The following is a 24,358-nucleotide window of genomic DNA, read 5'->3' on the forward strand; positions in this document are numbered from 1 at the left end:
CTTCCAACAGCAACTCTTCTCTGACACGTGGACGCTTCAGTTCTGGGAGGAACTGGCCTTAAAGACCTAAAGAAAATCAGGGATGTCTTTCAAAAACACTCCCTTTCAGCTCAGTGCCTGAAGGAAGAATTGACAGCCTCACCTCAAACTTCACTTCCTATTTTAAGTACATGTGGATGATGTCACTTCTGGATCTGAAGCTGGTAGAGAACAATCTGTTTGTCACTCGTATAACTTTCCAGCCCTCAGGTGAGTTCCTCTTTAAAACATTCAAAGCCTTAGACCAATTATGTGCTATTCACAAATACAGAATATTTCACTTACAGCATTTAACCAAAATTTCAACAGTACCATGTCGAAATGTTGTAGAAGGGAAAAACTGTATGAGGTGGAATTTGAATTCAATGTACTCTGAGCTCTATTTCAAATTTAAGGTTCTGTTATCCTGTGATAATACTGGGATATGTCCTTTGTGAATTTTTTTAATGTAGCCCCAGTTTTGTTATAGACACACTATGTAGAAAGCATTTCTCTATCTTTGTAACTATGTTCAGATATCTGCTGACCGTCTAACATGTATTAGTCACTCATTAAACATTTGATGAAGTGAATAGAGATAAAGTAACTTCACATTTTCGAAGCATTTCCAAATCCACTGTCTCCTAGGTGGCTTTCCTTTATTGGCAATAATTGAATGCTGACTAGCTGTGGGCCAGCAATGTCCTTGGGGCTGGGGATTCAAGGAAGAATAAGATACAATCATAAAAGAGACGGGAGGTCTGACACAGAAAGTGCCCCAGGGTGTTTGCCCCTAAAGAGGTGAGGATCAGGGGAACTTCCCTGGTGGTCCAGGGGGTTAAGAATCTGCCTTGCAACACAGGCGACACCAGTTCAATCCCGGGTTAGGGAACTAAGATCCCACGTGCCCCAGGGCAACTAAGCCCTCGCGCCACAGCTAGAGAGAAGCCCACTGTAATGAAGGGCCCTAAGACCCAACTCAGCCAAGATAAATAAATAAATAAACATTGTTAAAAATAAATAAATAAAAATAAAAAGTACATTAAAACTAAAAAGAGGTGAGGAGTAGAGAGGGACATGTAGCCCAGCTGGGCAGCAGACACCCTGAAAGAGGCAACATTTAAGGCCTGAAGGGTGCACGTTTGTTAGCCAGGTGAAGGTGAGAGAATGGTCCCTGTATTGAGAACTTTTATTTATTTTTAGAGTCTCAGTTAAAATGAAGACTATGGAGCAATTGGACCAAACTATGCATTTCCCAGAAGGGCACCCATTTTATCCTCTTCAGTTTATGACCTTACATATTTCATGTCCTACATCTCCATAATTTTGGGTGCATTAAACTATTACTATTCCACTGAGTATAAAAAGCAGTAAAGAAGGATAAGGAACTCTATTAACTGGAAAAAAAAAAAGGAATTGGGATGAGGGCAGCCCTGCACATTTCAAAACAAAATATCAACTAAATAAAATAATGTGATTATCCAGTAGATCTGACACTGTGATGCCAGGCCCCTAGGTTTTGTGTTTGTGCTTTTGTTTGCTTGTTTCTTTTTCATTAGCATTTGGCTTCAGCTTAAACAAAGATCACTAAATGATTTTTACAGGCAATTCTGTAGCCAGTGTCATCACACCTAGGAAATCAAGGAAGCCGAATTTCCTGACAAATGGCTCCATTAAAGTGCGGACAGAAAATCTAAGTGGAAAGCATGTGGCCTATTTTATTTTTACATCAATCCTACTCGTGAATTTAATAATCTGCCACTAATCAGAGCCTGAGCGCTCTGGCTAGCAAGGAGCTAAAGAATTAGGTAGAATGCCCTAAAACTGTAACTGCATATGATATTTAATTCAATGGACAGATTGATTGATAGATACAGAGATATATCCTAAAGGAACTGCTGAATTTTCTTTTAGTTAAGTGTGAATAACCAATTCTACTACTTCCACATTCCTAGAACTTTACATTTTAATTCTCCATTTTCTCCCTGCTGAAGACAGGCATTATATGGAACGGGTAATTCTCCAACTGCTTAAAATTGTTCTTGAGAGAATCAGTCGCAGAATCAAGAATTCCATGCTGGGATGGGTATTTTCCAGTTCTAGTCAGGTGACTCTCTTTGTTTCACACACTATATCGTTAAAAACTATCATTCAAATTGGCCTGTTAAGACGAACTGAACGATGGAATTGGAATTCCATGGAATTTCAGAAAAATTGAGATTTCATACCTGTGAGTGGGTCACAAGAGTCTGCAGGTTTCACCTCATTTGCAAAATGACTCCTCTGGGAAAATCACTGGCCTTTAAATTTATGCGACTTTAGATATAACGAAAGCTGTGTTGTTTTTATTTACTATATTTTAGTTATTATGCTTTAGTTAGATGTCCCAAATAGAAAAGAGAATCTCTTTTAACAGTCTTTCTCGAAAACTGAGTTAGGAGGAAGAAAATCTACCAAACTTCGCTAAAACACAGAGTGGCGGCCAGGTTGAATGAATGCCAGTCGCCTCTCACAGGGAGAAGTTGCCTTGGGGCTGCCATGAGCCAGACCCAGGGAGAAAGAGGGATGGGCAAGGGGATTCTCAGTTTCCTCCTGGGTCGAGGGTTTCCCACAAACTCGTCCCGCGTGGGAACTGGAGAAGGCAGACGGCGGCCCAGCCGTGTGGGAGCCCAGCTCACGGTCTCAAGCACAGAGAAGCCGCCAGCCCGCGGCCCTCACATCACGCAGCCTGGGCCAGCACACGGGCCAGGGGGACCGGCACTTCCCGCGAGTAACGCGTTTATCCCCCAGGGCAGGGCCTCAGCAGGACCAGCCTCTCCAAGCAGTGGTCCTAGAACGTTATTGTCCAGAGTGTACACGCAGATGTTTTAGTGTGTGTCGTACAATGATTCTGAGTAGCAGAGTGAATATTCTGAAAACTGCGCCCTGGATGAATGGAATCCCTTGCGCCCTCTGTCCCCATACCTGCCGTTGCATCCCTGCTGTCTGGGAGTCACGTGCACGTACACTGTAGAGATGGAGTCCCACCCATGGGCAGGGTTTTGCAGCAGCTAGCTGAGCTCTCTGGACTACGCATCACTGTTTCTGATGCTGCACTGATCACGGTCTGCAACCTGACAAACCGCACTGACTTTCAGTGGTGACTTTGCTGAGTGACAGACACAGAGTGTCAGATGTCAGCTGTGCCTAACCTCACAACAAAGGCAGAGTCTGAATGCTTCTTTCCAGTATTGAATACTTGCAGGGAACGTGTGTTAGAGTCTCTTACAATTACCTAGACTCGTAAAATTTCAGAAGCGAATTCTGTGATTTGGGAATTTAATACAGTTCCACTGGTGCCATGGAAACCTGCTCCTCCAGGGGACCTGCTGGGCGCGTGGCTCCCAGGTTACAGGAGTTCCCTGTGCTGGGCATCCTCGCTGCGGGGCCTGTGCGTCAATAGGAACTGAATAGCTGGATCTCTCTCCTGTCCTAAGGCCACACTCTCTCACACTCGCACATACACACAAACACGTCGCCCCCCCACCCCAGAATTCCCTATTTTAAGGTCACCTTCTTTTCACTGTGCCAGTTTGTATCAGTACAAATACTAAACATTGGTTTGGGGATTAGAACTGAATACATTCATACATTTTTAGAAAATCTACAAACCAAATATTCAACCTTCATGTTTGCTTTGTTATTATTGGTACTTATTGCTGAAAATAAAATAATAAGCGTTGTAAGTACGCTGTACCTGCAAGAGAATTAGAAATGCAATCTGCTTCATTCTGCCCATTCCAGTGATAACTCCAGCTTGGGGCTAAAGGCAGGGAGGGGTATTTGGCAGTGAATTCTAAAGCCAATAGCAAACACCGCTTGAGTATTAACAAATGGTCACGAAATGTCAGATGGATCAGATCCTTTTATGTACAGGGAACACGTTTAAGAGCATTAAACATCGATGGCTGGTATTTAAATCTCCAGATGTGTGCATATTAAAGGAATGCATTTGAGTTCTCACAAAGGAGACTTCTTTTTCTCCACGAGCAATTTTGAGGGGTAATGTTGAGCAACTTTGTGGAAGTCCGAGAAAATGTAGTATCGCAGAAAGCACGTGAATCTTGGCAGGGATCGGCCGGTGCGGTGTGATGGGCTGTGCAACACTCTGTGCCCTTAGTAACACCAACGACCAGGGCCCATCCCTTTGCCACAAAATACATTTGTATCACATCTCTGTTTGACACACCCTAGCCAATGGCCATTATTTTAAACCATATTTGATAAGAAAATTTCAGGCCAGTACCATGATTTGGGTAGTCTCTGGGGCTTTCAGAAATCTTTCATCTGCCTTTTTATTAATGTAGTCCCTCAATGTACCACACTTTTTACCTCTATCACTTTGCACACACTGCCCTCTTGCATAAAACTTCTTTCACATTCTTGTCTGCCTGTAAGATGTCATATAACTTAATCCAAATCCACCCTGTGTTTGCAGTCTTCACAAACCCTAAAGGAATTACTGCCCATTAATACTCAACACAAACATCTCCCTTATTTTAGGTTTCCCTGCGGAAGGAGACTCTATCTCCAGGACCCTCTGTTTACAATACCTACATGGTGAGGGTTGTTTTGATTTGAACTCAGCAGATAGAAATAGAATTTCTCCTACCTATTTATCTCCACTCTGAGACTGTGAGTCCTAAGAGCGGTGTCATGGCCTCTGCACCAGCATTAGCCCCTGCCTGATCTAGAGGGGGTGTTCGTGAAAGGACGTGAATTCTTTCCACGATCACATTGCCATATTAGCACCGTCCCTCAGCATCATGTGACCACAGAGAGCCCCAGTCCGGGATGTGCTTGGTTCAGGCGAACCATCAGGACCTCCTGCCTCACAGTTCTGCACCTGTGCAGCTGCTGTTTGTTCTGTGGCTCTCATTTCTGGGATGACCCTAGTCCATTTCTGTGTGTTGGAGTCCCCTGTTCATCAAAGTGGCTCCCTCCCTGGGTATGGGGAGGACTTTGCGTGGACCTCTCTCCTGACATTCATCAATCTCAACTTTTTATTAAAGATACTTGGTTTTTATCTTATTTATTCCTTTGATGATAATTTCCTTACAAGAAAAAAGAACCACCTACTATTTACCTTTACATCCTGTGCAATATTTCTTGAGGAATTGAATGAAAATCACTAGATAATATTCAGAAATAGAGACAGAAGCACTTGTGGCTGGGAGGAATATTGTGACATTTATCTGCGAGCCACTGATAATGTAGATGTAAAACGTGAAGATTAGCACTGAGTGTTTCCAAATATTTTACCCTCCCTGACTACCATACGGCCTAGGTTTTATACTGCAGATCACTTTTGTACCAAGATCAAGGAGGCAGGGGTTAATCTTTCTGCTCTAATATCCTTTTGCTGCAATATAAGCATTGTCATAATCACTTGTTTTATTAAAAATTTGTATGTGGATCTATCCACGTACAAGGCATTTGAATACTTTCCAGTTTTATTCCCTAACAACTATGAAAAAACATGGTCTCATGATATCATTTTGAATCATGTCATTTAGCTATTTTAGCCACATGAATGTATCACCATGATATCATATTTACAAAAGAATTCGTCTCCTCATAGGTCATTATAGCAAATGCAAACTTACTTCAGATAATAGCAAAATAATCTAATGAAAAAAAGATAATGTTCTTTAGGTGGGAAATGTCTCAATCTTTCACTGACGTCTTGAGTAAACAGATTAAAGAGGTAACAGAGGGAAAGACATGATGGGTTATTACGTGTTGAAAAAGTCTGAATGATATAAATGGTATTAAAAGATTAATGTAGCTTTCTACGATAGGAGACCTGGATTACAAATGTACAAGCTCGTGTAGTCGGTGTGCTCTGTGTCGGGTTCAATGCAAACTACCGCAGGGAAGATAAACAGAAGAAAATAATTAAGGGAGCATGGGGACAGTAACACTTCCCTGATGGACTGTAAGTTACCTGATATGCAGATACGGGGTGAGCCTTCTCAGTGCTTAATCCTCCAGCCCAGGGAGATCTGCAGCATTGCACGGCACGGATGGTAAATCAGAACAAGTCCGGGGCAATTCTCAGCACCCTGGGAGAGCCCAGTTGCAAAGCAGGGATGATGGCGTTGATTAAGTGTGGCCTAACCCTTTATAAAAATGTACTCTGATACACATAATGTATTACTTTGCCTAAATTTTAGGTATAATTATATTTGCACACAGTGTTGCCCAGCTTTCCTTATGCTATCTTTTCTCAAAGGTTCTAGCTTAGAATTCAGACTAGGTACCTGCAAACACAGCAAAGATTAGGTTCTCAAATGTTAGACAAAGAAAATCACCCGTCATCTCCTTAAACCCAGCTCTCCTACCGTTAACAATCACAAGACTCTCCCTGTGGCAGCGTCTGTGCATACGCTTGGCCATTTCCACTGCAATGATCATCAAGGAATCCGGCGTATTCTTCCCTGACGGAAACCACTGGAAATAACCATCGTACCACAACTAGAAATAAGCGATCCCTGCTCCACATGAAATAGAAGGAAAATCTCAGGCAAAAGCGTTTTTGTTCCAAGATACCTCACGCACAACTTGAAAAACGTTTTTGCCCAAGTATTTTGCATTGTGATGGAGAAAGCACGGTGGGTGTAGGATCAATAAAGCTGAGTCTAATGGAGCCCCAGACAAAACCCTGCCAGGTGGCCAACCACCTTCTATAGGAAGTCTTCATTGCATTTCTGGACAGATCCCACATGTTAAAAAATAAATAAGGGAAAATATTTCTTATATTGGGTCTGAAGACTATTTTTCTGTACATAGCATCTGCTATTTCAAACCAATGAATGGAGCTGTTTCACCAATGTCATTAGCAATCCTGGTCCTTGCCCTTGGCAGATGTGTTTAATTAATTTTATTTTTGTTTCTTTTCTTCTTTCTCCCACCAACTATTTTAAATATTTGAAAATAGATATTAATTACTTCCTAACTTTTTCTCTCAGCAAAACTTAGGATCACAAGTTTTCCAAACATTCCTCCAGTGTCATGGTTACCAGATCCTTCACCACATACACATTTCAATTCCTCAAGAGCCCACGTAAACGGTCTCACAGAACTGAAATGATCACCCCAGATATGGCCACCCAGGCTCACGGAACAAGATGGAGACTAGTCACAAAACAATATCAGTGTCAGAGGCATCTCTTCGCACAAATGAGCCTTCCGTTGTCCAAAACACCCAGTCCTTCTGTGTGTGCTATGATTTCATAATTTTCTCCTCACCATGTACATTGAGTTATTTTGTTTTTTACTTTGAGTAAAATTTTACACTATTTCCATTATTTTCCTATGTCTAATGAAATCTGTTTGGCCTACCATTCGATTTGAAGGTTCCCTGAATCTGTCATCACATATTTATTCTCACTCTTTCAGCTAGCAGTGTTATGCCCTCATCCAGGAGCTAAATAAATGTTTTGGAAAGGACTAGAGTGAGGAGAGAGAAACAAACACCTGGAAACCTCCTTCCCAAATCACAGCAATCCACTGAACATCATTCATGTACCGTCCCTCAGGCAATCTTCTTTTTTTTTTTTTTTGCGGTACGGGGGCCTCTCACTGTTGTGGCCTCTCCCGTTGCGGAGCACAGCCTCCGGACGCGCAGGCTCAGCGGCCATGGCTCATGGGCCCAGCCGCTCCGCGGCATGTGGGATCTTCCCGGACCGGGGCACGAACCTGCGTCCCCTGCATCGGCAGGCGGACTCCCAACCACTGTGCCCCCAGGGAAGCCCTAGAGTACTTCCTTTTAATGACATCCCACAGGAGCCAATGACTCGGCCAACTTCTCCCTGGTACCCGAAGCTTGCTTGGATGGGACTCTCCTGGCCAGGAGCCTCAACTGTACTTGAAACTCTCAAGTTCTCTTTGATGGACTCCTTCTCTTTCTTGGGGTTCCAGTGTCTGATATAAAAGATTCTCTAACCTTCATATTCACATCATAATTCTTCTTTACAGGAAAGACAGCATAAGGAGGAAGCTGAGCCCTTCTGCTTTCTTTCATCTACTTCCTTTAACACCAACTCTGATGAGTGAACTTGGGTTTTATTTCAAATGTCACTTATGCATGGGCCTTACATTTCATGGTCCTGAATACTTCTGTTGTTCCCAGCTCGTGGCATATCTGTCCTTCAGGACATGGCCCTTCAAGTGTACTTCATTCTCTTAACTGGATTCATTGTAGACATCTGGTGTAACTGTCTCTGTTTCCTTGGGTAATTTCCCATTTCCTCCATATTGGGGTGATTTGTTTCTTAAAGTCAGAGTTTTGGGGGTGTTTTGGTTTTTGAGGGTCCTGCCTCTTCTCTGTTAGAGTTGAAGTCATGGGATCATATAGACTATTTTTGCAAAGTATATGAATTTCTGGCAAGTATCCCTAGCGATTACCTCCTTCGTCACTGTGAGTCATTTTCCTTCCATGACTATATAGTTTATCCTCACAGGGTCCGCATGAGCCTGAAGGTTACCCAAGGTCATTTAGCTTGGTAGAAACCCAGACTTTTAAGACATTCAAAACCATGGAAACATACAAAGGAATAATTCAAATGACAAGAAATGGAAAGGAAATAATAGTGGGATTGGTAAGCAAGAGGCCCAGGAACCGTGCAGGATGGAGAACAAAATCATCCATGAGGAGCCACTTAGGTCCTAAACACCCTCGTGGTGCAGGTGCCTTGGGGTGGGGAGTAGTCTAGCACAAAGGCTCATTTCTCCTCCAGTTAACCACAAATTTCTCTTCATTGGTCAGAATTAGCATAGTAGTATTAATGGCCTCTTTTATTGTATCTCTTTTTTTGAGAGATACATATATTGGTGAAGTAGTACAAAACTTAAAAAACTACTTATATAAAAAAGACAACAACTACTTATATACCCTAATGTTAAGAAGCCTGTGTTCTATGGTCAAATTGCTTAGGTTTAATGCTGTTTTTGATGCATATTATTGGCTTTGCAACGTTGGGCAAATTTCTAAGCTCTAAGTTTTGTTTCTTATCTGTAAGTAGGAGTACCGAGCACTTACAATACGCCTAATGAGAGTTCAATAAGATAAAACTCAAAATGCACATTTTCAGTCATCAATAAATAACACCATTCAAATTACTATATCCAAACAGGGCATCTTGTTAATGTTTGGATTATGGAGGAATCCAGCATCTACTCTGTCAGGTATCTGTGCCAGATTTAGGATCACAGCCCCTCCTCCCTTTCCCCTTCTGAGCATTTTATAATCTTCTCCAGCACAGACATCACCTCTGTTCTCCACCTGCTGGCTCTTCTCCCCACATTCTCTGCTGTGTCTCGCACAGCATTCTGGGTCCTGTGGCCATACATTCCTGCTGGGTTACACTACATTATCTACCCAACAGCCACCGATTCTTCAGGAAGAGAGCTATCCTTCACTGCCATATGCTGTGTATTATGGATTTTACCCCTTCAAGTCTCAGTGGTAGCTGGGAGACTATGTTTACAAACTTTTAAAATCTTTAAACTAAGTTTATCACACATTCTTTACTCATTGGTTTATAAACATGTGGCTACGCATCATTTCTCACCCTTTTCTAATTGTGTCTTTTTTCTTTTAAATACTTCACGCCTTTCCAGTTGTATTATTCTTTATATGCCGTGTCCAAGTTCTACAACACTAATGTTTTATACATTATAATCTGGACATTTTTCTTCCTCTTTATTTTCAGTTTAAATTCCTTCTGAGCACTCCCTCTTCCAAAAAGTGTCTAAGCCATATTGCATACCACCGAGGCCATGACTTTGAGCTTCTCCATCCAGCCAACTATTCAATATGCATTTCGTCCTTTCTACTTCAAAGTCCTAACCTTCGGTCAGAAGAATGCCACACAACAGGTAAAGGTTTATTTGCAATCAGTAAGGCTTGAGCTGGTCCCATGATTCAACAGTTACATAAACTAAACTTGACACTTAAAGCCCCTGAGGCTACCACTGCCCTACCTTCATCCCATAAGGCACTAATCAAATGTAAATTGCTATTACTTTCCATCTTACAATTCACAGAGGAGATGCAATTTCTTAGATCACCTAATCCCCTTCGAAGGCACCAAGTTCCACTGCAGTTGATGGAGAAAACCTACCCCAACTGCAGCTGCCTTACGGAGAGCACTACTCAGTGGCCAGTCTCACAAGAACACTTAGGAAAGCTCAGAAAATCCCAGAAGCACTCGGCTGAAAACTACAGTGACTACACTCAGCCGGAATATACACGCACACAGTATTCGAGCAGCACTGATCTAAGTCTTGTATTTATCTGAAGGAAGTCATTTCATGGATAAGCCTGAAAACCTCCTTCTTTCATCAGTTGCATCTTTCTGGGACTGCTACTTTACTTTCATCCTCAAATTCTCCTGAGTGTTTCTTCAAATTCTCTCCAGTGAAAAGAACAGATTATTACTATTTAAAATTTACTGGTCCTGGCTTAGTTCCAAAAGCGAGCCTAGCCCACAGAGGTTCAGAAGCTTAAACCTTCCAGCTTCTACTGCTCTGGAATGATTACAAAATTACTGAGATCACAGAGAGAGTTCTAAAGGACTAAAGGCAGTTTACATATTTTGCAAATTACTTGGAGATCTAAAAGGAGCATTAGAAATCACTGCGCTCTAAGCTGCTTATTCAACAATTTTCATACACTTATTCAGAAGATTTTTCCATGGAAAATTTTTCAGCCCAATTTTTAAAAAAATTGTCATGCAGAAAATGTTAATCCGTGGGAAAAAGAAGACCAAGTTGCTATGCACACTTTCAATTTTAAATAATTCATTGTCCTTATATTGATGGACATTAATATCACATTAACTTATTAACATACTTTTTAAAAAATTTTAAAAGGTAACAAAATGTATGATAATTTTGAAGTTTATTTTGGTGCATTCTAAAATCATGATGGCATTTGAGTGTAGTGACATGCTCAGCAGTCTATAAAATAGTCTTTGTGTCACTTAAGGCAACATGTGACCTGCATTTATTGCTCAGATTTTTAAAAAAATCCCTTTAGATACTTAAAGAAGAAGTCATATTGTAAAGTGCAGCATTAAAAAACCCAGGTAGGGGGGCTTCCCTGGTGGCGCAGCGGTTGAGAATCTGCCTGCTAATGCAGGAGACACGGGTTCGAGCCCTGGTCTGGGAGGATCCCACATGCCGCAGAGCAACTAGGCCCGTGAGCCACAACTACTGAGCCTGTGCGTCTGGAGCCTGTGCTCCGCAACAAGAGAGGCCGCGATAGTGAGAGGCCCGCGCACCGTGATGAAGAGTGGCCCCCGCTTGCCACAACTAGAGAAAGCCCTCGCACAGAAACGAAGATCCAACACAGCAAAAATAAATAAATTAATTAATTAACTCCTACCCCCAATATCCTCTTAAGAAGAAAAGGAAAAACCCAGGTAGGATTTAGTAACACTCCGTCGGAGCATTTATGGCAAACAGTGCCATGCTTTACCCTGCTATCCTCTATTTTTAAGGTTTATTTGAGTTAAACAAGTGCCCGATGATGGATTAATTTACCCAGACAGCGAGTCTCGGGGCCGCTCCAGAGCCCATTGGCCAAGCATTCTCTGACGTGAGAACCCACAAGTGTGTAGCCTGTGTTGCACGTGAATATGGCTGTGGCGCCATACACTGTCATTGTTCCAATCTTGTTCCCATTGGGGGGAAAGGACAGGCTTCCACACGAGATCACTAGAAGGAAAACAAAAACAGAGTGAATATTATGTCAGGTCTGCAGACTGCTCTTTTGTTTAAAAAACGACAAAATCTTCAGTCTTCATTTTCATTAAGAACACGGGCAGGGGTGTCACCTAAGGTTGAGATAGACACACCACCTAGGAAGCTTAATTTTTCTTCTCTTATATCCTTGAAATGAAAACTTGAAAGTTTAGGGTGGAATCCAAAACATCCCTTCCTTTACCCACTGCTATTTTTTTCATCCTTTTCTTGAGTAAACACACAGTATACAAACATATTCACACACGAGCAAATCAGTCAAATGAGTTGGCTTTCTGTCCTCTTTTCGGTCTACACCAATCACAAGAATCACATCATAGTTACCAGACACCTATGTGTGTGTAGCAGGAATTAAGAAATGTGGGTGGTCTTTCCCAAAGTCATCAGCTGGTACAAAGTCATCAGTAGTGAGGAATTAAACCCGGGATGCCCACTGCAGCAGAAGGACTGAGTTCATTTTTTCTTTCGTTTACTTGCATAAGTTGTTGGGATCATGAACTCCATAAAAATGCTGACTATATAGGACACGTGCAAACTTTCTGAAAATTAAAAAAAAATAAAATCTAGACCTTAAGTGATTATAGATGTAGGTACCCAGTTCACACGTGTGTCCAGCGTAATTACTGACTGTGACCACTTACACCCACACGATAACTCCAGTTGGGGAGATGAATGCAATGGTCGCTTTCATTATAGATACTTGTTATACCACCTGACTCCCTGCACTCTCCAAATCCACAAGTTTGAGCACAAAGAAATCAGTAGAATCTCAGGGGAGGAGGAAATCATAAAGTCATCAAGGCCAACTGCTCATCAGAGGCTGAAATGTGTTTTAACAGGTGAGAATGGAAGTGTTTGAAAAGTTCTTCTAAGAAGAGTGATACAGACTTCCTGATGTACTGAGTGAGTTCTTATGTGTAAAGGGCTTAGGGCAAAGCTGCCATGTAGCTAAAAATTACTGAGCCCTTATTAACAGTAAACTGATAGGAGGCAGTGCAAAGTCATGATTAAGAACACAGATCCTGGCTTCAGGCTACCCAGCTAGGTTCTGCTCAGCTCTGCCAGTTCCTAGCTCGGTGGCGCCGGCCACCTTCTCTAAGTCTCCCAGTCCTCCTGGTTCATCTCCTAAAGGTTAATACCAGCACCTGCCAGGTAGGGCTGTGCAGCGGATTCAAAGACAGGACTGTGGGAGCACCTAAAGCAATGCCTTGCACCTGACCAGGGCTGGGTCCCGGTTCGCTAACAGTGAAGCCCATCTCAGGACCTATTCAGGGAACTGAATCCAAAGTCTGAAGACCTTTACTGGTAATTCAAGTGAAGAAAATTTTATCATTTAGACCAGTCCTTTGAATTAAGCTGATTTTACTCCAAGACACATAATCCTGGTTCCATTTCAGACGGACAGACAGACACAGCCAGGAAATGTGCGTTCTAGGGGCACTGCTCACCAAAAATTTGGGAAGTTCAGCTCTAGCGTATGCCATGATCAGAACATTATTGTTGTTGAGGGAACCATGAGGAGTTCTTAGTTTGCAGGATTGTTAAACTCTTACAGGGTCATATCTTATGCATTTAGTGATACTGCTAACACGTTTGCTCTACCAAATGTCAATGGATTTGAGTCGGATTTAGCTTTTTTTACAATTAGTTATGAACTTTTCATTAAGCCTCTTCTCAAACATAGTATGAACTTCACCCTGAGCTATGATATTTAAAGATCCACTTGTAGCCATTCAGGATCATTGGACCGTGTTTTGAAACCTCAGCTTTTAGTAGGAAGTGTGAAATAGCAGTGAGGTCTGAGCACACCTCCTCTCGGAGGTCTTGACACACCGTTAATGGTGGACTAGCAGAAAGGCTGACTCTCTTCTATTCTTTTAGCCTCTGTTCAAAATATCCTGGTGAGGGAACTATTTTAGGCTTGTCCGCTACTAAGGTTCACTAGACTATAAAGAAGAACTAATGGAACAAATATTAGCTTTTCAGCAGCTGGATAATGGGGTCTCGGTTGTAGAGATCTGATTGGCAGTAAACCCAACGTGTTAATGAGGTAGGCAGCACCCATCTGAAAAGCTCCCCTAATTGAAAGGGAAAACCCCTCTCCCCTAAAAAACAAACAAACAAAAACCTGTGTCAAACATCCAAGGGAAAGCTTTATTTCCGTGTTCTTTTCTCCCATCAAGTTTTCAAGAATAAAGTCAGTAAATTTGCTGTTTTCTCTTCTGTTAAATATATATTCATACGCACAGTCAACTGTCTCCTCTGAATTCTCAGTGTGTCTTGCACAGAGGATGTGTGTCTTGGGCAGACACACAGAGGCAGAGGATGCTCAGCTGAAGACACTCAGAGTGCCCCCAGCTCTGCCCAATTTACTGTTGATACTGTAGTATTTTCTCATTATTATTGTGGATTCTAAGCTTTGCTTCATCCCCCTGAAAAGCCTCTTTCCTCTTTCCTTCAATTCTACAGTTATAGTCATGTTGAAATCCTCTACTTTGAAAAAGAAATCATATTGAGACAGTTCATTTCTCAAACCTGTGAAGTCAACAGGATTATGGATGTTATTGTCAGCAATACAGATATTATTTGTGAATGTGACAAATAAATAAGGTCACGAGTAGGTAATTTCAAACATGTTCTCCCTGGAAAAAACCTTGTGAATATGCAGTTAGACAGGAGCAGCGAATACATGACATGACACACATGTGAATGGGGCAGTGCTGCCAATCGTGAAGAAAAGGTTCAGAGGACATATGATAGCTATTTTTAAGTATGTGAAGGCATGCCATGTAGACCAGAATCTGGAATTGGATTAGCAGGCCGAGAGAGAGTGCCAAGGTACATGGATCAAGCCAGAAAGAAGGCCTCACTCAAAGTGAAAATGTCCATGTGAAATCATTGTCCCTGGGGTAGTTAGTGTCACGTGAGTTATTTAATGCAGGCTGGACACTTACTTGTGAGTATATTTTCAAGAAAATTCACATTTAGGTCATTCTAAGTGATGACCAGTGTCCACACCAACACAGAATGGAATAAGAATGTCCACTCCGTGGTCTCCTATGATACAGATGAAATGTGTAGTCTGAAGGATAAATACTCCCATGATATTGTATGATCAATCCAGGCAGATCCCCAATTATCAATACAAAGAGAAGGTCATCAAAGACCAGCCTGCCGACTTCACAGCTTGACCCAGGTCTAACTTAAGAGAACTCTGAACTAAGCAGTTAGAAAAGAGGTACAGGTCAGAATTCAGACAATGTTCTTTGGATATCTATAATACAGCAAAATTCCAATGTGGCTCTCTAGGTCCGTGTGTATAACATTTTAAATGCAAAGATGATTTCTTTTGGATTCATGAATTTCTGTGATAAACATTTTCCTTAATTTTTAAAGCAGTAAGTCAAAAAATAAATACACATAACAAGAAAATTGCAACAGGCTCCAGCTTTTACACAGTCCTCGTGTTAGGGGGTTATATGGGCATCCCCAGACATGGAATTTTAATTTTGCTTTCTTGTTTCTTGAGGGATAACCATTGATAGTCATTCCTCCTCAAAGATGGGTGACTGCCGAGCTAACAGTTTCAAAGTGAGACTAAGGTCTCCTGTCCTCTTCACCCCTGGATACCTGGGCTCTGTCTATGGACATGGTGGAATATCCTAGAGTCAGAATAACACAAACTCTTCAAGAAGTGGCGACTATCCCAGCTGATTTCATAGTTGTTATGGATACGCTTAGAAGGTGGTCAAAGGTCATCTCTTCATCTGGAGCTAACTGGACAAGCAGAGTGGGAGCTCCTAACATTTCCAGCCCCTAAGCAGGTAGGTAACCCAAACAGTTAGATCCAGGAGATCCTGTGGACTGGGCCATTCTTAGATAAAACATAGGCAAACAACAAAATAAATAAAAATACAGCTCCTTAGCTGTAACAATGATTTGGATGACAATACATTTGAAGATTCTATTGGTTCAGTTCCAATAAAATGTAGACCTGGTGTTTATACTGTGAAAAAGCTACCACAGAGTGGCAGATTGGGCTCACAAAAATGTGCTCCTTATGCACTTAAGGACTGAGTCTCCAAGTCACATCTTGAGCTTCCTGGTGGGGACAGATGTGGGAAGGAGCGAGCTCACTAATTCAGACTCTAACACGGAGAAATTCAGTACCAATTCAGTGACCAGACAACAGTCAAACCAGGACACTTTGGGGAATGATTTGGGAACCATTAATAAATAAGCTTCAGGCAGAGCTGTCCAGGGCCTGGGGGTGCTGCCCACTTGGATTATGAGCTCGCAGAGGTCCTGACCCTTCCTGATTCACCTTTGTGATGCTGGTGAAGAGCTTTAGTGGGAGCTGCATTACCGTTTGTTCCATTAAAAGTGGAATTAGAATGATTATCACAGACAGTGAAGCATTATTTCTTTTGTCCTTTTTCCATTTTTCTTCTGGTTTTTTCTTACTAAGCTGTGTATTTTATAAATATGACACTAGTCTAACTGCTTGTTTTTGTGCATGATAATTTCCTGTGAACAATCCCACTAAAGATTGTATATTAAATATGTCTGAATCAAACAGTGCTCTGAACAATGCTAATATCGTTATATTTTTCTATTTATTCATATTTATTATGAAACCCACTCAGAGGCTTAACTGCTTATCTTGTACCTACGAGAATAATAACCTCCCTTTTCAAGACAGTCATTATTTGAGAACACAATATCCTTAGCATAAATACACGCATTCCCAAGATCCTAATTAAAAGGTCTGAATAGTTAGTGCATGGAATAAGATTGATCTTTTAAAATACAGGCCTGGATTTGTTTTTGAGCTGATTTGAAATATCGAGTATTCTAATATTTCAACATTTGTAAAATATGATTGTCAACAAGAAAAAGACAGCATTTAACACTTAATGCAGCGGTCATATATTTAAGTACGTCAGACAAAAATACACGTTCATGGGCTTCCCTGGTGGCGCAGTGGTTGGGAGTCCGCCTGCCGATGCAGGGGACACGGGTTCATGCCCCGGTCCGGGAAGATCCCACATGCCGCGGAGCGGCTAGGCCCGTGAGCCATAGCCGCTGAGCCTGCGTGTCTGGAGCCTGTGCTCTGCAACGGCAGAGGCCACAACAGTGAGAGGCCCGCGTACCGAAAAAAAAATATATATATACACGTTCATTGTTGTAATGAAAAGAAATGCCACCGGGTTACACTGTTTATCTATAGGACAATAGATTACAGTCCCTTAAAAGGTGGATGTCATCGCTGTCAGTGATTCAGGATGGCCTCGAGGTCAGGAGCACACCTGTTACTCACCTCTGCATCTCGGCCTCTCCGCCCCTATGCTCCACGTGCCGTTGGCGTGGCACTGCACCAGCCTCTGGCCCTCCAGGTAATACCCGGGGCTGCAGCTCAGCACCACCTGGGCTCCATACTCATTCAGGGATCCTGACACCAGTCTCCAGGTGACATGTTCTGAGAGCTGGGCTTCAATGCCAGGGCAAGTGACCGCTGGAAAGAAACACACTTAACATCATCACTTTGTTCTCAAGGGGTCAGACCAGGCCTGCTTTCCATGGTAAAGGCCTCCTGTATGAAACTCACCGTGCTGTACAGAAGAGATGCCATCACCTGTTATTTGCTGTTTTCTCTACTACCCACATAGCCACACAAAAACGATCCCGTATGCAAAATGCATTCCACAGCCTCATGGCAAGTGCACTGGAAATCTTGCAGTGGGATTACATGTAAAGGGATAAATCACTTCCACAAAGTCTCGAGGTTCATTGAAAATGATCCTCAGGTAAATGTAGGCATGAATAGAAAAATCTTACTTCTAATTTGTCTCTATCCTCTGAGAAACTTGAAATGGTAATTGAGTAACTGAAAACCAGCTTAGACCGAGAAAATCAGATGCCCTCGTTCCCGTCCTCCCTACGTAATACGCTCTATCACTGGATTTACTGGTACACAAAATCCACATGCACACACACTACTACTATACAGAAAAGTGGTTAACGAATCTTAAAGGAGAGAATCTATTCATGTCCTTAGGAGGTGAACTAGAATTACAGTAGCTACTTAATAAAGAGCAGTAGCAACACTTTTAATAACAGTAGTAATAGCAGTAGCCGTAGTACAATACTACCGGAGTGGATTTAAGTAATTTATGACAATGCTGAAAATACATGCAAGGTTTGATATATGTGAGTTTATATATTTTCTGAAGAGTACAATAATATTTAAGATTAATTTTACAATGTTAGGAACTAGAACTCTGCTTCCCTAAATACGAAGCTACATCAGCTAATAACCTTCACAGTCAGCTACCCACAACGTTGACCAGATTGATTAATTTATTGATCCTCGAAGAATTAGCTAAAGAGACCACTTTTTTTTTCAGAATAATATTAATAAATACATTTTACTTATAAATTCTATACAAGTTCATTATAATTGAATCAGACATATCCAAAATGTTACAAAAATCCCATTTAATCTTCTCTTGGTAATTTTACCATTACTATGTGCAAATAAACAGAAAAAATAGGCCTTTTTGGTATTATTGCAATAACAATATCAACAAGGTTTAAAATGTGAAGAGAATTTTCTAATTTAAAAATAATCCTTAGATCGAGTTCTCATGTATTTTTTAGGTAAAACAATTATCCAAAATTTATATGGATAGTCAAGTGTTTTACCTAGTGATATAAATAATTTTTTTTTCTAACCAGATTACCTTTAGAATTTCAGTCATGATTGCCATTTCTGAAAAGACTTTAATGTTAAACTGACAAATTCATAACTCAATTTCAATCCTGCTGCATATTTCAAATAAAATCTGGGACTTCCCTGGTGGCGCAGTGGTTAAGAATCAGCCTGCCAATGCAGGGGACACAGCTTCGAGCCCTGGTCCGGGAAGATCCCACATGCCGCGGAGCAACTAAGCCCGTGCGCCACAACTACTGAGCCCATGCGCCTAGAGCCCACGAGTCACAACTACTGAAGCCCACACGCCTACAGCCCGTGCTCCGCAACAAGAGAAGCCACTGCAATGAGAAGCCCGCGCACCGCAACGAAGAGTAGCCCCTGCTCACCGCAACTAGAGAAAGCCCGCGTGCAGCAACGAAGACCCAACGCAGCCAAAAATAACAATAAATAAATAAATTTTTAAAAGTCTAATTTAAATTTTCAAATAAAATCCATTTCATCAAAGCTGTGTTTCTAGAATTAACTTGATGGTTTTTAATTACTGAACTATCTTTTATAAACTCTGTTTCTGCCAAGAAGGTTTCAATGTTGGCTTACACAGTGGAATCAGAAGTTTTCTTCCGCTAATATCATCCACAGCAGTGGTTTCCCAATTCTGCGTGATTACCTCTTTCTTTATTTATTTTATTTAAAAAATTTTGGGGGGGAGGGCTTCCCTGGTGGCGCAGTGGTTGAGAGTCCGCCTGTCAATGCAGGGGTCACGGGTTCGTGCCCCGGTCCAGGAAGATCCCACATGCCGCGCAGAGCCTGCGCGTCCGGAGCCTGTGCTCCGCAATGGGAGAGGCCACAACAGTGAGAAGCCCGCATACCACAAAAAAAAAAAAAAAAAAATTTAACATCTTTATTGGAGTATAATTGCTTTACAATGGTGTGTTAGTTTCTGCTGTACAACAAAGTGAATCGGCTATACATATACATACATTCCCGTATCTCCTTCCTCTTGCGTCTCCCTCCCACCCTCCCTATCCCACCCCTCTAGGTGGTCACAAAGCACCGAGCTGATCTCCCTGTGCTATGCGGCTGCTTCCCACTAGCTAGCTATTTTACATTTGGTAGTGTATATACGTCCATGCCACTCTCTCACTTCGTCCCAGCTTACCCTGCCCCCTCCCCGTGTCCTCACCTCTTTCTTTATGAAAATAGAATTTGGTTTCCTTTTAATTATCTGATTCTGGTTTAATTGTTTGCTTGCATCTCTGTCTCCCTGCTAGGCTCTAAGTTCTTTTATTGTAAACATTATGTCTTTTTACAGTTTTTTTTTTTGAGAATAATGTCTGACAAAGCAGGTGCTGGTGACATTCTAGTCTGTGTGTGTGCTTTGAAAAGAAACATGCCCCCCAAAAAAATGCTATGGCAGCAAAAACAAAACACAACAGCAACAGCAACAAAAAACACAAAGAAACTGAGGCAACAAAAGCATATGGGTAGAAACTGAGAGTAAAAAGAAAAATGAGAACTGGAATAAATATCTAAAGTCTACCTTGGCCTACTAAAGGAAGAGAGCGGAAGGGTGCAGCTTTCCAGAAATTCCTGCAGATGTGATTTTATTTGACATTTTCAAAGATGCCCCAAGGGGGAGACTATACAGAAATGTCTGAGTTTGAATGACCTATGATGTTTATTTGGGTGGTAAAATCCAAGTTATGTGAACCAAGATGACAGGAGAAGACCAATCCCTCCAAACTGTGGTCAGTAGATCCCCACTTGGTGAGTTTTACTACATGCAGGTCTGCACTCATAAAAGAACAAGGCAAACAGGCCCCCTAAAAGGATCAGCCCTGCTGCGTCCTGCCGGTCAAGCTGCCACAGAGAATGCACTTTGTTGCTTGGCCCCGGGAACAAGGAAGCCATAGTCTTCCTTGTACCAGCTCTAGGGGCTTTGTGTAGGGGGAAGAGACCCAGAACATTCTGCACGCCCCACATGCCTACGTGATCTCCTGACTGCACTCTGGGGGACAGCCCAGCCCCCCAAGTCAGAACCTGAAAACTGTTCTCATGTGCTCACCCCCCAACCCCGAGTCACTGTGCTCCCTCACCCCCCAACTCCTCCAGCCGCTGCCTCCCCCCACCTGCAAGTCGAGCTCTTAACTCCACCTGCATGTCCTTAAAGGAATTTCATAAAAATATTAATCTCCTTCCACTTCTTCATTAAAAACCCAAAAATTTCCCTCAGAAGCTCAGATAAATTGACGGTATGATATGCAAAGTACGGTAAATATTTATACCTTAAAGAAAAACATCACTTTTACTCAGATCCAAGAGAATAATACCACATTTGATATTATTTGATATTATACTTTTGAATATTGATTCAATAGAAATACATGACTACTGCTAAAATTGGTTCTATTCTGTGTTCTCCTTGAACTGTCCATTCTAGAATTCCCACAGAAACTTATTCTAATATGTTTTATGTTTAAACTCCTTTATGAATAATCCTATTATATTTATCAATAGCAAATTGTACTGTCATTTTATTATCAATGTATGATTGATTAACAATACAATAATTTTTCATCTATTTTAAGCACAAAAAGTAGCATTTCTTTGGGAATACACCAGTTAATGAATGACATAGATAAGGCTTTTTTACTGTTCATGCATTACTGATTATTAGAAAGACACTAGGTTTGGTATTGATTTTATTACTAATTTTTACTTTTTATAGATTTTTATTACAGGTATTTGATTTATGTTAAGAAAGTTTAACGTAAACAAGGAAATGGTAAGGGAAATTGTTTTGTTACAGCGATATCTCTCACTCATACTTAGTTATACACCAAATATCACCACTATCAAAAATCGTTTGATAGAAACTGTTTAAATTGTACTGGAAACGAGGAGTTAGAATCCACTAGACCTGTAAACAGAAAGCCACTGGCTTTGTCTACATCTGCACCAGCGCTTGGGACTCTTTCCTCAAATTTGGTGCTCTGGAGGGTTTTGTGTTATTTATTTTGTTTTCTGGTTTTGTTGATGTTGTTGGTTTCTTCCTTTTTTTTAGATATTCAGGTAAATTTGTATTGAAACATGTAAATAGAAAGTGCACAAATTGCTATTATACAGTTAAGTACACTTTTATGTAATAAACACACCATCACCTGACCAGCAACCACATCGAGAACTAGAACTGCACACACACTCTCGCCACCAGGCACACCCCCCCTGCCCAGCATGCACACTTCACTCAGGGGGAGAAAGAATGTGAACCAACTTCTAATGACATTAATGACCATCTACACACTGTAGATGGTGGACCAACTTCTAATGACATTAGTGACCATCTACACTCTGTAGATGGTGGACTAACTTCTAATGACATTAGTGACCATCTACACACTGTAGATGGTGGGACCTGTTTTGACCCCATGTGAGTGGAGCCACGTGCTCTTTTACTTCTGACGTCAGTATTATACTTTTGAAATTAACCCATGTTAAGCCATGGAGCTAGAGTGCTTATTTGTATCTCTACATGTGCTCCATTGTATAAATATATACGATCAATGTATCCATTCCTTACTGATGTCCATTGGGGTTGTCTCACATTTTTGGCTTTTACAAACTGCAGCTTTGAGCATGTCCTTAGGTGAATATCCTTACGCAAACCTGTAGGTATATTTCTAGGGAGGGACTACTGGCTCATAAGATATGTTCAGCTTTAGGACACGCTACCAAACATTTTCCCAAAGAGAATGTGTCAACTTACCACCTTTACCAGCAATGTATTAGAGTTCCAGTGACTTAACATTTCTGTTGATGCCAGGTCTCCTGTCCTTTTATTCTATAAAGTTATACATTCTGATGTGGGATGTAGTGGCATCTATTTGATATTCTGCATTTTTCTCACTGGAACTCTTTACACAATCTTTGTTTGATACACATTCTTCAAATATCTTTACCCTTTTTAAGTTTGCCTTTATCAGGCTCTCAAACATGTGTTTTGAAGAATAACGGTACTGAAACTTAACGCAGTCCAATATATCTACTTTTCCCTTTGTTATCAGGTTATTTTGTGAGCTTGCAAAGTCTTTACCTGACCCAGGCTCATGCAGGTGGGCTGGTGGAAAAGGGGAAGCTGTATTTTCACAGAAGCTTTATGTCCCACCTTTCACCTTTAGCCTATAATCATCTTGCCCTGATTTTGTCTATGCTGTGGGGCGGGGATCCAGATTCACTTTCCCATATGAATATCCAGTTGAGCCATTTACTGAAAAGATCTCTGTCTTTTCCCTCATTGGGCTGCAGCGTCACCTTTGTCGAAATATCAACCAATATTGTCCTGGGCTCTGTGTTCTCTGCCATTGGTCTGTCTTCCCTTGGACCAACACCACCCCATTTTAAAGCCTGTGCCTGTATAATAAAACCAGGGTATCAGGTGTGCTGTGGAAATGCGCTGTTTGTGAGTCAGGCCTCTCTCTGTGAAGAAGTTTGAGAAGGATTGAGAGGAGGCATGCCCTGTGCTGGAGAGTCTGCTCTGGCAGCTGGATCCGAAGGAAGAGTGAATATGGAGGTTTCGGGTTTGGAAATAGGTCTCCTTTCACTTTCCCCTCTGACAGATCCTGGAAACAACTTGCATACCTTAGGGTTACGCTTCCCCGGTTTGAGGTCACTGCAGACAAGGCTCTGGAGAGTCCAGCCTCTGCCACCTGCCAAGACACAACTGCTGTGACTCTCCCCACCACACCTGTTCCACCAGGTGCACTGCCGGCTGCCCCCTGCTTCCTGCACCCAGCTCTCTTTCGGGGGAGCACCCTTCCTTCCCCCAGTATGACACATACTCAATCTTAAGTCATATGTTACAGCAAATCGTTCTCGATTGGATCAATGAGAGACTCAACATGCTCACAGTGAAGGCTTTCTCTGAAAGGATGCTCTGAGGGAGAAGCCCCGTATGAGCCCAGAGGACTGTGGCTTCTGCTGTGCATGTATGTGAGCGGGAGAAAGCATGGTACATGCACCAGGACCTCTCCCCCCCCCCCCCCACACACACACAAGGACACAATCCCAGGATTCCCTGGAACGTGGGCTTCAGACCTCAGTGGTGAAAAAAAACCAAGAGGGATGCTGTGAGGAGGGTCGATGGGGTGTCTGTGGCCAGTGAGAGTACAGATGCCTTCTTCTTCTTTTACTCTTCTCTGTAGTTTCCAGGTTTTCTACACATTATTAATGGCCAGAGCAAAACCAATCAAGTGATGGCCTGATGACCACAGAGAGCATTGTATTTCAAGAGAGAATAATACATTTTAAAAATAAAAAAATAAATTTTAAAAAATAGGCTGGGGCTTCCCTGGTGGCGCAGTGGTTGAGAGTCCGCCTGCTGAGGCAGGGGACATGGGTTCGTGTCCCAGTCTGGGAAGATCCCACATGCCGCGGAGCGGCTGGGCCCGTGAGCCATGGCCACTGAGCCTGCGCGTCCAGAGCCTGTGCTCCGCAACGGGAGAGGCCACAACAGTGAGAGGCCCGCGTACCGCAAAAAAAAAAAAAAAAAAACAAACAAAAAAACAAACAAAAAAAAAATAGGCTGGAAAAAAGTGAAAGTTGAAAAAAATTTTTTTCAGAACAAAACTTGAAACAGTTAAACTAAGTGCCAGTGAAAGAATCTGCTGCCTTGTGACACAAAAATATATGTACACACACACATCACACACCTATGTACATACACACACATATATAAACACACACACATATACACATATACAAATTATGTATGTATATATCCATATTATTGTATAAATACAACACACAAATATAAAAGAT

The 24,358-nt window shown here is 41.8% G+C and overlaps 1 protein-coding gene across 1 annotated transcript in view; it reads right to left on the bottom strand.

Annotated features, from left to right (window-relative positions):
• CSMD1 (CUB and Sushi multiple domains 1) overlaps positions 1-24,358 on the bottom strand; it is a gene marked incomplete at its 3' end in the record, with an annotated part of 609,346 nt that overhangs the window by 39,099 nt on the left and 545,889 nt on the right. The window contains exons 47-48 of the mRNA XM_079909493.1: positions 17,147-17,341; positions 11,608-11,781 (exon numbers count right to left, since the gene is read on the bottom strand). Of these exons, the coding sequence (XP_079765619.1) occupies positions 11,608-11,781; positions 17,147-17,341 (369 nt within the window). The remainder of the gene's footprint in view (positions 1-11,607; positions 11,782-17,146; positions 17,342-24,358) is intronic.

This window comes from Stenella coeruleoalba (genome assembly GCF_951394435.1).
Source record: "Stenella coeruleoalba genome assembly, chromosome: 21".
Taxonomy (NCBI): Eukaryota; Metazoa; Chordata; class Mammalia; order Artiodactyla; family Delphinidae; genus Stenella; species Stenella coeruleoalba.